Source organism: Talpa occidentalis, unplaced genomic scaffold (assembly GCF_014898055.3).
Source record: "Talpa occidentalis isolate TD23 unplaced genomic scaffold, MPIMG_talOcc4v2.1 talOcc4.1938, whole genome shotgun sequence".
In the NCBI taxonomy this organism is placed as follows: domain Eukaryota; kingdom Metazoa; phylum Chordata; class Mammalia; order Eulipotyphla; family Talpidae; genus Talpa; species Talpa occidentalis.
In genome coordinates, this window is record NW_023602005.1 from 1 (window position 1) to 12990 (window position 12990).

The window sequence follows — 12990 nt, forward strand, 5'->3', positions numbered from 1 at the left end:
GCATCTGCCGCACCTGGGAGTCGTCCAGTTCGTCCGCCGCAGACATGCCGCTCAGGTCTGCAGCCTGGGGGCGCAGGGCCGGCGCTCAGCGTCCGTCCGAGGGGCAGCGGCAGGCGGGGAGGACAGGTGTGGGGCACTCACCACTGGCTGACGGTCTGCCGGCCCTCGAAGTCGGGTGGCAGGTGACTCATGCGGTGCATAGTCTCCATCAGCTCCCGCAGGTCGGGCTGGATCTGCAGACAAGGAGGCTGGGTGGGGCGCACCCCCAGCCCCCAGGGTACACCTCTACCCAGAGCAGCTCCCCAGACCCCGCCCTGCCCCGCCCCCAGGGCGCACCTCGTCCATGGCGCGGATCTCCAAGCGCAGCTTGTCCATCACGGTGATGAAGAGCTGCGGGCGGGGAGTGTATGAAGCCCCACCCGGCCCGGCGCGGGGCACCAGCACTGGGCAGGGGCCAGGTTGCTCTGCAGCTGGGCCCAGGCCAGTCCTCGCAGCCCTGCCCGCCCTCCCTCCCGCACTGCCTTTGCCTGCTGGCGTGGGGCCACCGCTGTTCAGGGCCCTCGGAGCTGGGCGGAACGGGGACCCCACCGGAGGCCAGAAACCGGCCATCCTCCTCGCTGGGGCTGGGGAGGGGCCTCAAGGGGTGGCTCGGACAGTCGGGAAGGCCCGGGCGGGAGCGCCGCCCACCGAGACCACGTCGGCGATGCAGCGGTTGAGATTGCCTTTGTCGTCCTTGATGGTGATGGGCCGGTCCTCCTTGATCCTCTCCATGGCCAGTGGGCAGTCCAGCTGCGGGGCGAGGGGGTGAGCGCTGGCCAGGCCTCTCAGGCGCTGCGGCCCGCCCACCCCCGCAGCTCACTCACGCGGAACTTGCGGCAGAAGTCGTCGATGGAGCTGACCTCCGAGCCCTGGACCTGCCGGAAGGCGGCCTTGTACTGGACCAGGAGCCGCGAGCAGGCCGCCGTGTACCTGCGGGAGGCAGCCCTCAGCGCCCCTCGCCGGGCCACTGCGCTGCAGGCGGCTCAGAGGGGCGGCCCCTGGCGACCGCCCTCCACAGCAGCAGCTCCGCGGCCAGTCGCCCCTCGGGCCTCCCGGGCGGCACCCCAGGACCACGGCCGCGGCCCACCTCCCCCGCCGGGGCGCGGCGTGCCCCCAGCTGGCCCGGGGGCGGGGGGGCAGGGCGGGCAGGGCGCGGGCAGGGCGGGCCTCACTCGTTGGGGGTGACGCAGTCCTTGATGTACGCCTTCTCCAGGGCCTGCATGGTCTTCACCACCGCGAACAGCTCGGCCATGTTGTCGTACCTGAGGGGAGGCGTGGGTGGGCCTCGGCCGGGCGGCGGCCGGCGGGGCCGGCCTGGGCCCGGGGAGGTCGCGGCCCGGCGGGGTGGGGGGCGCAGGCAGGGCTGAGGGGCTCACTTCTCTCGCTCCCGGGCGTTCTTGTACAGCTTCACTTCCTGGGGGGAGACCCGTGGGGTGTTGGCGGAGCCCCGCAGGGGGCCCGGGCCCCGCCCCGCCCCACTCACCTCGTACAGCTCCGGCTTGTTCCCGGGGGCTGCGGAGCAACACAAGAGGTGGGCGGCCGCTGGGGCTCCGCCCCTCCCCCCTGGGCAGCGGCGCCCCCAACCCCCTGGGCAGCAGCGCCCCTCGGGCGCCGACCTTCGCAGGGGACTCGGGCGGGGCGCCCGCCCAGCCAGTCCCGCTGCGGGAAGCCGGGACCCCGTCGGTGGCACCAGCCCCCGCCGCCCCCTGCCCGGGCCCTGCTCCCGGGGCTCCGCGCCCGAGGGCCCCGGCAGCCGCCGCCGCTCACCTCCCATGCCCGGGGCGGCGGGGATCCCGTGGAACATCCCGTGCGCTCGGGACAGCAGGAGCCTGGGGAGCAGAGCCCGGCGCGCTCAGGGGGCCCCGGCGCCGGCCCGGGCGCGCCAGGACGAGGGAGCGGGGGGGGGGGCCGGTCTCGCGCCGCGGCGGGGCTGCGGGCGGGGGGGGGGGGGCGGCGGACACCCGGCGCGCGGCGAGGGGCGGCCGGGCCGGAGGGGACGCGCCCATCCGGGCGGCCCGCACCACACGCAGGGCGGGCGGCGCCCGCGGGACTCGGGTCGCGGGCTTTGGCCTACGTCCCCCCGGGCCGGCAGACGGGGCCCGAAGCGGGGTGCGAGCCCCCCGCCCCCCTCCGGGGCCCGGTACCTGGGCGCGCGGCCTCCCGAGCAGGCGCTGCCGTCTGCGCCTGCGCGCCCCGCCCCCTCAACCGCATCCGCGCACGCGCGCCCGCCCCCTGCGCATGCGCGCCCCGCCCCGCCCCGCCCCCCCCCAGCGAGACGGCAGCCGGCGGCGGGTCAGCGTCCGTTTATTGGGGGCGGGGGGGGGCGGTCACAGGCGCCGGAAGAAGAGGCGGGGGCCGCGGTCCAGCGAGGGCCCCGGCGGCAGCTGGCGCAGCGCGTCGCGGTCCTCGGCGCAGAGGTGGCGGCTGCACAGCTGCAGCTCCCGCAGCCGCGCGCCCGCCTGGGCCCAGAGGCCGGCGCCCAGCGGGCCCGCACGGCGCAGCCTGCGGGGAGGGGGCGTCAGCGCGGGCGGGGCGCGGGCAGCCGCCGGAGGCCCGCACGCCCACCCCAGCCCTGTCCCGGGGCCGCCGTGCCGACCAGGCAGTGGCCAGGGCGGCGCCCACAGGGGCCACGCCAAGGGCCCAGCCCGGGCACCCCCTTGCCCGTGGCCGCCCACGCGGTGTCGGGTCTGCGGACGGGCCAGAAGCAGAGTCCCCGAAACGGGCTCACGTCCCTCCCTGAGGCCAGTTGCCCGCTGTGTCACCCCAGAAGGTCCCCTCAGCCCAGCACCCCCTCACCTGCCAGGCTCAGGAAGCGAAGGCCCCTAGGCCGCTCCTGCAGGGCAGAGAGGAGCCCCTCCAGGCCAGCCCGGCCAACCTCAGGGTTGGCTGACAGGTCCAGCGAGGCCAGGGAGGGGCAGCGCGGGAGACATCTGTGGCAGGGGCAAGTGCAGGGTCAGCTCCCAGGGGAAGGCCCAGGCCAGGGCCCCCACGAAGCGCTACTCAGCCCAGGGTCAGGCCTGGGGGCAGGAGAGGGGTGCCAGGCAGAGCCCCTGGAGGGAGGAGCAGGGAGGGTCCAGATGCCTTGGGGAGGGACAGGCATCTCCCTATCCACCCCGCAGCCTGGGACGACGAGCATTGTTACCTGCTCAGGTGCCCCACAGCCTCGTCACCCAGGTGGTTGGCAGACAGACTCAGGTGCTCCAGGGCACAGGTTTCCTGGGTGGAAGCAGAGGCCCGGGTTCAGGGCCCAGTGGGGCGCCTGTTCCCTGCCCCCTAGCAGAGGCCCCACAGTCAGGAGATGCTCTTTGAAAATGAGAAGCACTAGCTGCTGCACCCCATGAGTCAGGGGGCCCAGCATCCCCTCAACTAGCAGAGCTCAAGGAAACGCTGCCAGGCATCGCGCGCACATGGCTCAGCAGGGCCCCCCACGAACCCTCCGGATGCTGCAGGAGGGATGTGCTGCCCAGGTGGGTGCCCCTCAGGGACAGAGCCCCTGCAGCTATCCCCACAAACCTAGATACTCTCCTTGGCCTGCCCTGCCCCCACACACCTGGCTCAGGTATCTGACCAGCGGCTCCACCAGGCCGGAGTCGCCCCTGCCGGCGGCCACAGCGCTGAGCTCCAGGCGCAGGAGGCTGCGGGCTGGCAGGCTCTGCAGGGCCCGGGCCAGGGCAGTGCCCCCCAGCATGTTGTAGGACAGCGTAAGGGATTTCAGGCATGAGGCACCTGTGGGACCAAGGCTAAGTCAGCCCTGCCAGTCAGGGCCCCGAGCCCCCCCACCCTCAGGACCTCACCCTACACTCCCGCCCCGGCACGGCGGACTGGGCACAAGGCTGTCTGCGCCGGGTGGTCTGTGGGGGCTGCTGGGGGAGGCAGACCAGCCCACCGCCCTCTCAGCCCCAGGCCCCGCTTCCTGGCCACCACCTGCAAAGCCACCCCCATGACCCCAGCCTCTTGGTCCTGGGACATGCCCTCTGCAGCCCAGGCAGACTCCACTCAGGCAGAGGATGTCCACCAGTGCTCAGGGTCCTGGCTGGCTGCCCACAGCCCTCACCCTGGAAGGTGCTGTGCAGCGCCGCATGGTGGCGCAGGAAGAAGCTGGGGCCAAAGCCACAGGCCTGGAGGTGCAGGTTGCTGAGTGAGGGGCAGGAGTGCAGGATGGCAGCTAGAGCCTGACCACAGCTGTCCCCCAGCGGGTTCATGCTCAAGTCCAGCTCCTCCAAGTTCTGTGGGCGAGGATGTGACCTCTGTTCACATGGGCAATGGCCAGCTCTCCCAGCAGTTGAGCACCCAACCCCAGCTACACTCCAGGGCGCCCCGCCTCGCACGGCCTCTACCTGCAAGGCAGCCGGCCCTGCGAGGCCCTCAGCCAGCTGACGGAGGCCTTCCGGGCCCAGGTGGTTGGAAGAGAGATCAAGCAGGGTCAGGCTGGGCATGGTACCCAGGGCGGCCAGGAGCTCAGGGGCACATCCGTCCCCCAGGCGGTTCCCCGCCAGGCGCAGCTCCCGCAGCTCGGCTTGCAGCTTGAGGGATCGCAGCAGAGGGGTGAGCTGGGCTGGGCCCAGGGCCAGGGAGCAGGCGCCGAACGCAGGCCCAGAGCCCTGGCACTCCACGGCCCGCAGCACCTGTGGGTGCTCCCCTGCCAGGGGGGGGGGGGTGGGTCGTCAGCAGGGCTGGGGCTGCCTGCTCCACCCGTGCGTCCTGGCCAGGCTGGCGGTACCCCAAGATCAGCCCAGTCCCCGGCCCACTGGTGAGCATGTCGCACCGTGTCCCGGGGAGCTTCGGTGGCCCAGTGTCCAGTCCTGGCAGCCTGTCCAGTCCTGGTGGCCATCCCATCTTCCAACGGGCCATCTCCCCCCTACCCCCCCAACTTACCCCCCTACCCCCGAAACTTAGGCACGGCAGTCATGTGGGTGCCCGCTGCTCCCTGACCCCTGCCAGGAAACACCGGCCCTACCTTGCCCCAGGCTCTGGCAGGCCCTGCGGTAGCGATCAGTTAGCAGGGGCAGGTCCCATGAAGTCACCTCAGCCAACACCTGGAGAGCACGCGGGTCAGCAGTGGGCCAGCAGCGGGCCAGCAGCAGGCACCGCCTCGGCCGCTCACCTCCTCGTTGCTGCGTAGCACGTCAGGGACGGGGTCCTGTGGCGCCAGCAGGGCCCCTTCCTTGCGCAGGCTGAGCCTTGGCAGCAAGCCACATGCCTGGAGGTAGCGCTGGGCAGCCTGCTCGGCCAGCCAGGCCACAGAGCGGGGCTCGCTGTAGGGATACAGCACATACTGGCTGGCCCCACAGCCTTCCCAGGGGCCAGGGCACACCCCCCAGGAGCTGCCCGCGGGGTGGGGAGGGCACCTGCCATACCTGTGTGGGACGGGGACGAGGAAGACATTGTCTTGGACTCTAACTCGGACCCGGAGAGGAGGGGGCGGGGCGGGGCCCTGGCAGGCAGGGAGAGAAGTGCTGAGTTGGGAGGTCAGCCCCGCCCTGCCCAGCGGCGCTCTGGCTCTGCTTCCGCACCCACCGAGGACTGGCTGGCCGCAGCAGTGGAGCACTCTCCGTCGGGCACGTCGAGGCTCTGGAGGGGGCCTGTGGCCGAGCTACCACCTATACCTGTGCTGGCTGGGCCGCTCCCCATCTTGAGGCAGGCAGGTCGCCTCCGCCTGGGCCGGGCCCGCGTCCTCACTGGGCTCTGGGGGCTGGCTGGGCGGTGGCCACGGGGTGGCCCCAAGTCGTCCTCCAGCCAGTCCCCAGCCAAACTCTCCTCCTCAGGGATGAGGGCCCCGCCAAGGCCTCGCTGAGGGCTGGGCCCCAGGTGACCGCTTTGGGCACTGCCCACACCTCGGCCGGATGCCGGACAGGCTGCTGGGTCCACACTTGCCGTGGCCGCCTCCCTGTGGGCGGCAGGGCCAGGTGCCTGGGCGCCGGGCCGGGGCCTCTTGGGGGCCGGCCAGGGAGACCCCGTGCTGTCATCCTCCGAGCCGCTGCTGTGGGCCACTCTGCGCCAGCTCCCCTGAGGCCTGCCCACAGCTGGCTCTACCTGCCCCCGGGAAGCCCAGGCCCGAGAGATCTCTGGGGGTCCTGGGCAAGGGCCCGGGGGCGGAGAGGTCTCAGGGTCAAACAGCGCCTGACTTGGGGGACTCTGCGGGGCTGAGGACAGACAGACATGCCGTGAGACAGGGCGAGGCAGGGCAGGGCAGGGCCATCCACCCACCCGCGCCCACCGGGGACAGCCCCACTTGCCAGGGTCCGAGCTGGCTGCCCGCAGCAGCTGCTCCATGGAGCTGGCCTTCGCCCGGGTCTCCGGGTCCAACTCCTTATGGTACAACTGCACCCAGTGCTGCAGCGTATCCAGCGGGCGGTGGCCCTGCATGAGACCGAGTGAGTGGGCCGCAGTGTGGCGAGCCAGCCCGGCCCAGCCCAGCGCGCCCGGCGGTGCCCACCTGCTTGGTGCGGAGGGAGAGCGAGGCGCCCCGCGCCACCAGCAGCTCCGCCACCTCGAAGTGGCCACAGGCGAGGGCGTCGTGCAGGGGCGTGATGCCCTCGCAGCCCTGGCCGCCCGGGTCGTCCAGCGCGGCCCCGTGGTCCAGCAGGAAGCGCACGATGTCTGCGGGCAGGGCAGTGAGGGGGCGTGGGGGCACTGGGGTGTGCTCCCCCCACCCCCCTGCACCCCCACTCACCCAGGTGGCCGTGGTTGCAGGCCTCGTGCAGGGGCGTCCAGCCGCAGTAATCCCGGGGGCTCAGAGGGTGGCCCTGGGACGGGCGGGAGAGAACCATGGCCTCGGAGTCAACTCCACAGAGGACCCGGCCCATCCCCTGCCAGGCCCGGGGTCCTGGGGGGTCCCACCTGCCGCACAAGGTCCTGGACGCGGCCCAGCCGGCCCTCAATGCAGGCGCGGTGCAGTGGTGTCTCCCCCACATCGTTGCGCCGGCTCCACTGGGGACACAGGAGCCCGGTGGGGTGAGGAGCGGGGGGAGGGATGGGGGGGAGGTGCAGGCCTGCCCAGCCCTGACCGCACCTTGGCTGCCATCCTGCGGCGGGGCAGCAACTCCTCCTCCTCCTCCAGCCGCGGGGAGTCGCGTCCGGTCTCTTCCTCTGAGGACAGCGCGGAAGGTCAGCCCCAGGGCCCGAGCGTGTGGTCAGCCCCAAGCCCCCCCCCCCGCCCTCTGCCCCCACAGCCTGGTCCGCCAAGTCACTCCTCTGCTGGAAGCAGCCGCCCCGGGGCCCCCACCCACAGCACCCCGCCCAGCCCCCCAGAACCTTCCCCTTTATGGTTTCCTGTCCATGACCTCCTGCCCACGCCCGCCTGCCCCAGGGCCACCAAGCGACTCCCGAGAGACTGGAGACTCTCCCACACCGGCCCTGGTCTCAGCGCAGTCCTGTCCCCGTGCCGACCCCACGGCCTGCAAGGACGCAGCCCGAGCCCCATCCACCCAGATGCCTGCTCCCAGCCGAGCTCACCAGCCTCCGGGGGGACCCGTGCTGAGACCTCGGTGGAGCCCAGACCCCCTTCCCAGCCACGCCCCAGGCTCCCTCAAGCGCCCCATTCCTGCCAGGCGGCCAGGGGAGGGGCACAGGCAGTGCCCGCCCTCACCGCTCTCCGAGAGCTCCACCTCGCTGGTCTCTGGGGAGTCGCCGTCCCCCTCGTCCCCCTCGTCCTCCTCGTCCTGCCCGGCGGCCGCACTCAGCTCCTGCAGCTGGGCCTCGGTGCTGGGGGCCTCCTGCGGCCGCAGCTTTAGCTGCACGTGGTGGAAATGCTGCAGGATCTGCCTCTGAGGGGCAAGGAAGCTGCTCAGGGCCAGGGAGCGCCAACCCTGGTGGGCGGGCAGGCAGGGGGGTGCAGGCGAGCAGGGGGGCGCGGGCGGGTTCTGCACCTGCAGCCGGGGCTGCAGGGCCTGCTGGGCGCAGTCGAGAGCCTTCTGGAAGCATGGGGCCAGCAGCTCATAGGCGTCACCAGCCTCCTCTTGGGACAGCGCGATGTTCAGCCAGGTCTTGGCCTCCTGGAGGAGTATGGGGGCCGGGGCCCGGCTGTAGGAAGCAGGAGGGGCCGGGCGGAGACACAGGCCAAGGGGCAGACCTCACCTCCAGGGCATTTCCCGCCCGCAGCCGCAGCTCCTCCCTATAGTGATGCACGGCTCCTCGCGGGTCCTTCATGTCCCCCAAAGTGGTAGCAAGAGACACGTGGATGACGGCCAGCTCGGGCCCTGGCCTGCTCAGCAACTCTGCAAAGCGCAGCTAGGAAATCCGTGCCAGTAAGGACCAGAACCCTGGCTGCCCACCTGGCCGCCTGCCTGCCTGGATGCCCACCTGCTGCTGGTAGGCCTCCGCTGCCCTGGGGAAGTCGCCCGCCTTGGAGAACAGGTCCCCCAGCTGCTCCCAGATGCCCATGGCGCCCTGAGCGTCATTGGCCTCCGCCTCCTCTAGCTGCTGCTGCAGCCGGACCACAGCCAACACTGCCAGAAAGAGCGGGGGTCAGCCCGTGCCCTCTGCCAGCCACCTCCCGCTCTCCTCACATAGCTCGGAAGGGATATGAGAGCGCCTGCCTCAAGGCTGTACCACACAGGGAGAACTGAAAATCTACAGCCCGGGGCAGTGCCTGGCCCCCGCGGTCAGGCCCCGTCCCCCCATGACACACAATTGCGGAGCAGTGCAGATGTTGGCTACGAGCCAAGACCCAGCCAGTCTCCTGACCAGCCGCAGCTACTCTCCTACTCAGGCTTGGGGCTCCCTCCCTGCCACAACGCGGCTGCCTGCTCACCATGCCGGAGGGCCCGGCCCACGACGGCCTTCTGTGCTGGCTTCTGGGGGCCCAGCCGGTAAGCTTTCTTCAAGACTCCCTTAGCAGCCACAAAGTCCCCCACGTCCTGGAGCACCTGCAGAAAAAAGCGAGCCTGGCAAAACCCGGACTCCTCCCCCCTACTGTGCCCATGCACCTGCACCAGGAGCAGGTGGCTGCCACCCCCACGCACCTGTGCCAGGAGCAAGCAGCAGTCGCTCTCCATGCCGGCCCTCCTCATGGCCCGTGCACACTCCCGGGCCCCCTCCAGGCAGCGCAGGGCCTGTGAGGGCCGACCCCCGCGCCAGTGCAGGGCACCCAGGTTGTAGCGCGCCCGGAACAGGTCCTCATAGAGGTGGTTCTGCCTGCAAGAGAACTAGCCTGAGCACCACCCCGACCGCCACCCCCTCCCCGCCCTGTCCCACCTAAGCGGTGGCTCACTCTGCCAGGAAGACGCTCTTGCGCAGGAAGTCCCGGCACAGAGCGGGCTCCTGCAGGCTCTCGAAGGTGAGGCCCAGGTTCAGGTACAGTCGCGTCCTCATCTCGCTCAGCTCACGCTGGGCCAGCGTCCCTGGGGACAGCCCACGCCACACTGGGTCCTCCAGGCGGCGCTCTACCAGCCCCGCTGCCTCACACGGAGGGGACAGGAGACAAGAGGAGGCGGCAGGCCTGCTAAGCAGGGAGGCCAGGGCAGGGGCGGTGGGGGTGGTGGCCGCGGTCTGCCCCGTGTGGGGTGCAGGCTTGGGCCCAAGGGTGCTCACCCTCCAGCTCCCGGTCCACGATGGCCAGGCTCCTCTCGAAGGCGGCCCGTGCCTGCAGCAGGGCATCCTGCGACTGCTGGTGATCGTAGACGTCCAGGTGGGTGCGGCCGATGGTGGCCCAGGCCCTCTGCAGCTCCGTGGGGTTGGACAGAGACTCAGCCAGCTCCAGGTAGCGGTGCTGGTGCTGGAGACAGGCGGGGCCACCGCAAGCTCGTCCCGACTGCAAACACCCAGCTGTCTCCCGACTCCAGAAGCTCTACCCTCGCCCGGTGAGCTCCACGCTCCCCCAAAACCCAAAGGACAGCCCAAGTTGGACGACTCATTCCCCACGCCCCCAGCTGCGCAGTGTCGTGGGGGGGTCAGAACAGCGGTGAGCACGCTCTGCCCCAGAACAGGGCCGGGCCGGGCCGGGGCCGACGCCCACCCCCCCCCACCCCCACCCCCAGCCAGCACGGGACCGGCTCAGCAGGTGCGGGGCTGTGCGCGGGCACCCCCCGGGGCGCAGGCCGCCCTCTGGGGGTCGCGGGGTCGCGGGGGGCGGTGCCGGCCGCGAGCGCCCACCTGCAGCGCGGCGGGGTAGTCCTCCATCTCCGCCAGCCGCTCTCCGATCTTGCGGTGGGCCACGGCGCAGCCCAGGGCGTCGCCGGCGCCCTCCAGGAGCAGCAGCTCCCGCCGGTGCTCCTGCAGGGCCTCCGGGTAGCGGCCTGGGGGCACCAGGCCTCTGTCGGCGGGCAGCGGCCAAGGGCTGCCTGGCCGGGTGGGGCCGCCCGGAGGCTCCCAGTATCCCGGCCGGGCCGGGGCGCCCTCCTTCCCCGCCCGGCCCCCGCCCGGCCCCCGCCCGGCCCCCGCCCGGCCCCGCCCCGCCCCCAGCCCAGGCCCCGCCCCCAGCCCGGCCCCGCCCCACGCGCGCCCAGGCCCCGCCCCCGCCCGGGCGTCGCTCGCACCATGACCGGCCAGGAGCTCCCCCAGCTGGTGGCAGAGGGCGGCCTCCTCCCGCGGCTGCCCACTCCTCTGGGCCTTGGCCTTGGCCTTGGTCAACTCTGCAGAGAGAGGAGAGAGTCCGGGGGGCTGACCCCTCCCCGCGGGCCACCGCCCGGGGCCGCTCGCCCGGCCCCGACGCTCACCGCGGAGGTCGCGCTCCAGGCTCATGGTCCCGCCGCGCGGCGCCGACTTCCCGCGCTCCCGCGGCCCCGCCCACCCGCCGCCCGCGGAGCACGCCGGGAGGTGTGGCCCGCCCGTCGCTCGCGGAGCACGCCGGGAGGTGTGGCCCGCCCGCCGCCCGCGGAGCACGCCGGGAAGTGCGACTCGCCCGCGGCGCATGCCGGGAGTTGTAGTCTGGGGCCACCGGGGTCGGCCGGCGAAGGACTCGCGAAGTCCTGGGCCGAGCGGCCGGAAGGTGTGCGGAGAGCGCAGTGGGGTCGGGGCCGAGAGGGTTAGGGTCCTCGGCTACGGGCCCTCATGCAACACCTCAGGCAGGTGCCACTTGGCTGGGCGGGTGCCGCGTCGCGTTCGTGGAGTCGGACGTCCCCGCCCTTGCGCGGAAGCCCCTTCTTTTGGGGCGAGGGGGTGTCTCATGCGGGCGGCACGGAACCACCTGTCGGGTCGCGGCGGGAATCGAGCAGCGGACCTGCCCCTGCTGCCTGGGCGCCCACCACCCCCAAGGCCTGCTGGGCTGAGCCTGAGCGTGCGTCCGGCGCTGGGCGGGGGAGGCTGCCCGTGGTCAGTGTGCAGGCCACGGAGGGAGCCAGGGTGCTGCCCCGGGATGCAGGGGCTGCGGCCTGAGCGGCAGGGCTGGGAGGGTTGGATTCGGAGGGCGCCTTGACGAGTGAGGTGCTCTGTCTACACCCGCCAGCCTTGGAGTTAGGGGCAGGCCAGGGGAGACCAGCCAGGTGGGCAGCCCCTGCCCCCCGGATGGTGGGGTAAGCAGCTCAGCCCAGGTCCTGGGGCCTGGTTTACCTCCACAGAGGATTCAAGGTCTCCGTGCCTCAGTTTCTCCACTGGTCAACGGGCACGTACATGAGACGGTGCCAAGATGGACAGCCCAAGGAAGTCCACCTCCGGAGCTGTCTTGTCTCCAAAGAAAGCACGGAGCGTGGTTTGGGATTTTAAACCATTGTTACAAACAGAAAACGTCCCAAGAGCACACAGACCACGAAGACGAGTCATGTCCGACATCGGCAAAAACACCTCTTGCTCTGCTCTTTAAAAAATTAATTTTATTACTTTCTGTAAGTGTCTCACTTTGGGCGAACTGAGGGAGGATGCCCGTGGGGTGGGGAAGCGGAGGGGCGGCCCCCACCTGCTGGGCTGGGCCCCCACGCGCCCCCTCAGGGGAGAAGTGAAGGGCCAGGCCAGGGTGACATGGCCTGGAGGCAGGTTGCTGGGGTCTTCCTTTTTGCAACCATGCATGGGACACGCCCAGAAATCTCAGCCCCCAGCTGGGGGACTCACCCATCTCCCGGCTTTCAGGCTCAGCTGTGGTGGTGACGGTGATGGGCACAGGGCTCCCACGACTCCCACGGGACCCCCAGGCAGGCTGTGCCCACTGGGCAGGCTGAGCACAGGCTGCAGACGGCCCCTCCGGTCTTCCCAGGCCTGGGCGTGGCCAGGGAGCTGGGCCGCACTCCTCTTCTTGGGGCTCCCTGCCTGGCCTTCCCAGGCCGCCTCTCCCCATCCCCCCAACACAGGCAGGGGCTCTGCTGAATGGCTCCGACACAGGTACTGGCCACTGGGCAGGCCCATGTCCAACCCCCTCGTCCCTGGATGCCGCCTCCCACCCGGGCAGTGGGGCTCGTGCAGGGTGTGCCCAGGATGTGCTAGGGCTGTGGGGTCTCCTGAGGGCAGAAAACCAAACAGCCCCAGGCACCTTCAGAAGCCAGGCCCCCCTGGCCTTGCAGGGGCGTCCCTGAGAAACCCAGGCCCGAGTGGGAGTAAACGGGGATCCTGGCAGGCCGCTCAGACAGGGGAGGCTGCGTTCGTTCGGCCCCAGCTCCCTGCCCCCACCCCAGCTGCCTGGGGGTGGGGGAGCCCAGGTGCATGCCTGGTCTGCGGGGCCACCTGGGGGCCGCTGGAGGCCTGCCGTGGCCAGGCCAGGGCCAGAGGAAACAGTTCTTTGGTATTGAAGCAACAAAAGCAGTGCAGGAGAGCGCCATGCCAATCCCCGTGGCGGCCAGGCTCTCTCCTTCCAGGGGCCCTGAGGGTCCTCACTGGCCTCCTCCCACCCTAGGCCTGCACTAGGAGGCTCCCCGCTGGGCCTGGGGCGGCTTGGCCTAGGCTGGGGGCCCACCTCTCCTGGGAAGAAGGCGCCTGCCCGGGGTGTCTGCGGGCCCTGGACTGCAGTGCCAGCCATGGGTCCCTGAGTGGGCGGGGCGGGGGCCCGCCTAGACCTAGGCCAGCCACTGGCTCCCCCCCCCCCCCCCG

The 12990-nt window shown here is 71.7% G+C and overlaps 2 protein-coding genes across 2 annotated transcripts; both read right to left on the bottom strand.

Moving 5' to 3' along the window:
- Window positions 1–122: 122 nt before the first annotated feature.
- Window positions 123–2226, bottom strand: LOC119250992 (vacuolar protein sorting-associated protein 28 homolog). The gene is made up of 9 exons (XM_037518519.2): window positions 2184–2226; window positions 1807–1868; window positions 1523–1551; window positions 1416–1453; window positions 1212–1301; window positions 864–969; window positions 688–789; window positions 337–390; window positions 123–233 (listed from the first exon to the last, which is right to left on the bottom strand). The coding sequence occupies exons 2-9, from the start codon at window positions 1841–1843 to the stop codon at window positions 138–140; spliced, it is 552 nt and encodes a 183-aa protein (XP_037374416.2). The 5' UTR covers window positions 1844–1868; window positions 2184–2226; the 3' UTR covers window positions 123–137.
- Window positions 2227–2366: 140 nt separating this feature from the next.
- Window positions 2367–10746, bottom strand: LOC119250991 (tonsoku-like protein). Its single transcript, XM_037518518.1, is given in 27 exon segments — window positions 2367–2530; window positions 2533–2541; window positions 2836–2969; window positions 3182–3255; window positions 3590–3765; window positions 4094–4265; window positions 4377–4678; window positions 4997–5075; window positions 5144–5294; window positions 5397–5473; window positions 5557–6182; window positions 6276–6399; window positions 6476–6639; window positions 6713–6785; window positions 6880–6969; window positions 7052–7128; window positions 7628–7805; window positions 7908–8033; window positions 8116–8268; window positions 8341–8486; window positions 8792–8906; window positions 9003–9174; window positions 9251–9380; window positions 9571–9754; window positions 10132–10274; window positions 10515–10610; window positions 10695–10746. Coding segments are annotated over 27 exon segments (3960 nt in total). The 5' UTR covers window positions 10720–10746.
- Window positions 10747–12990: the final 2244 nt, after the last annotated feature.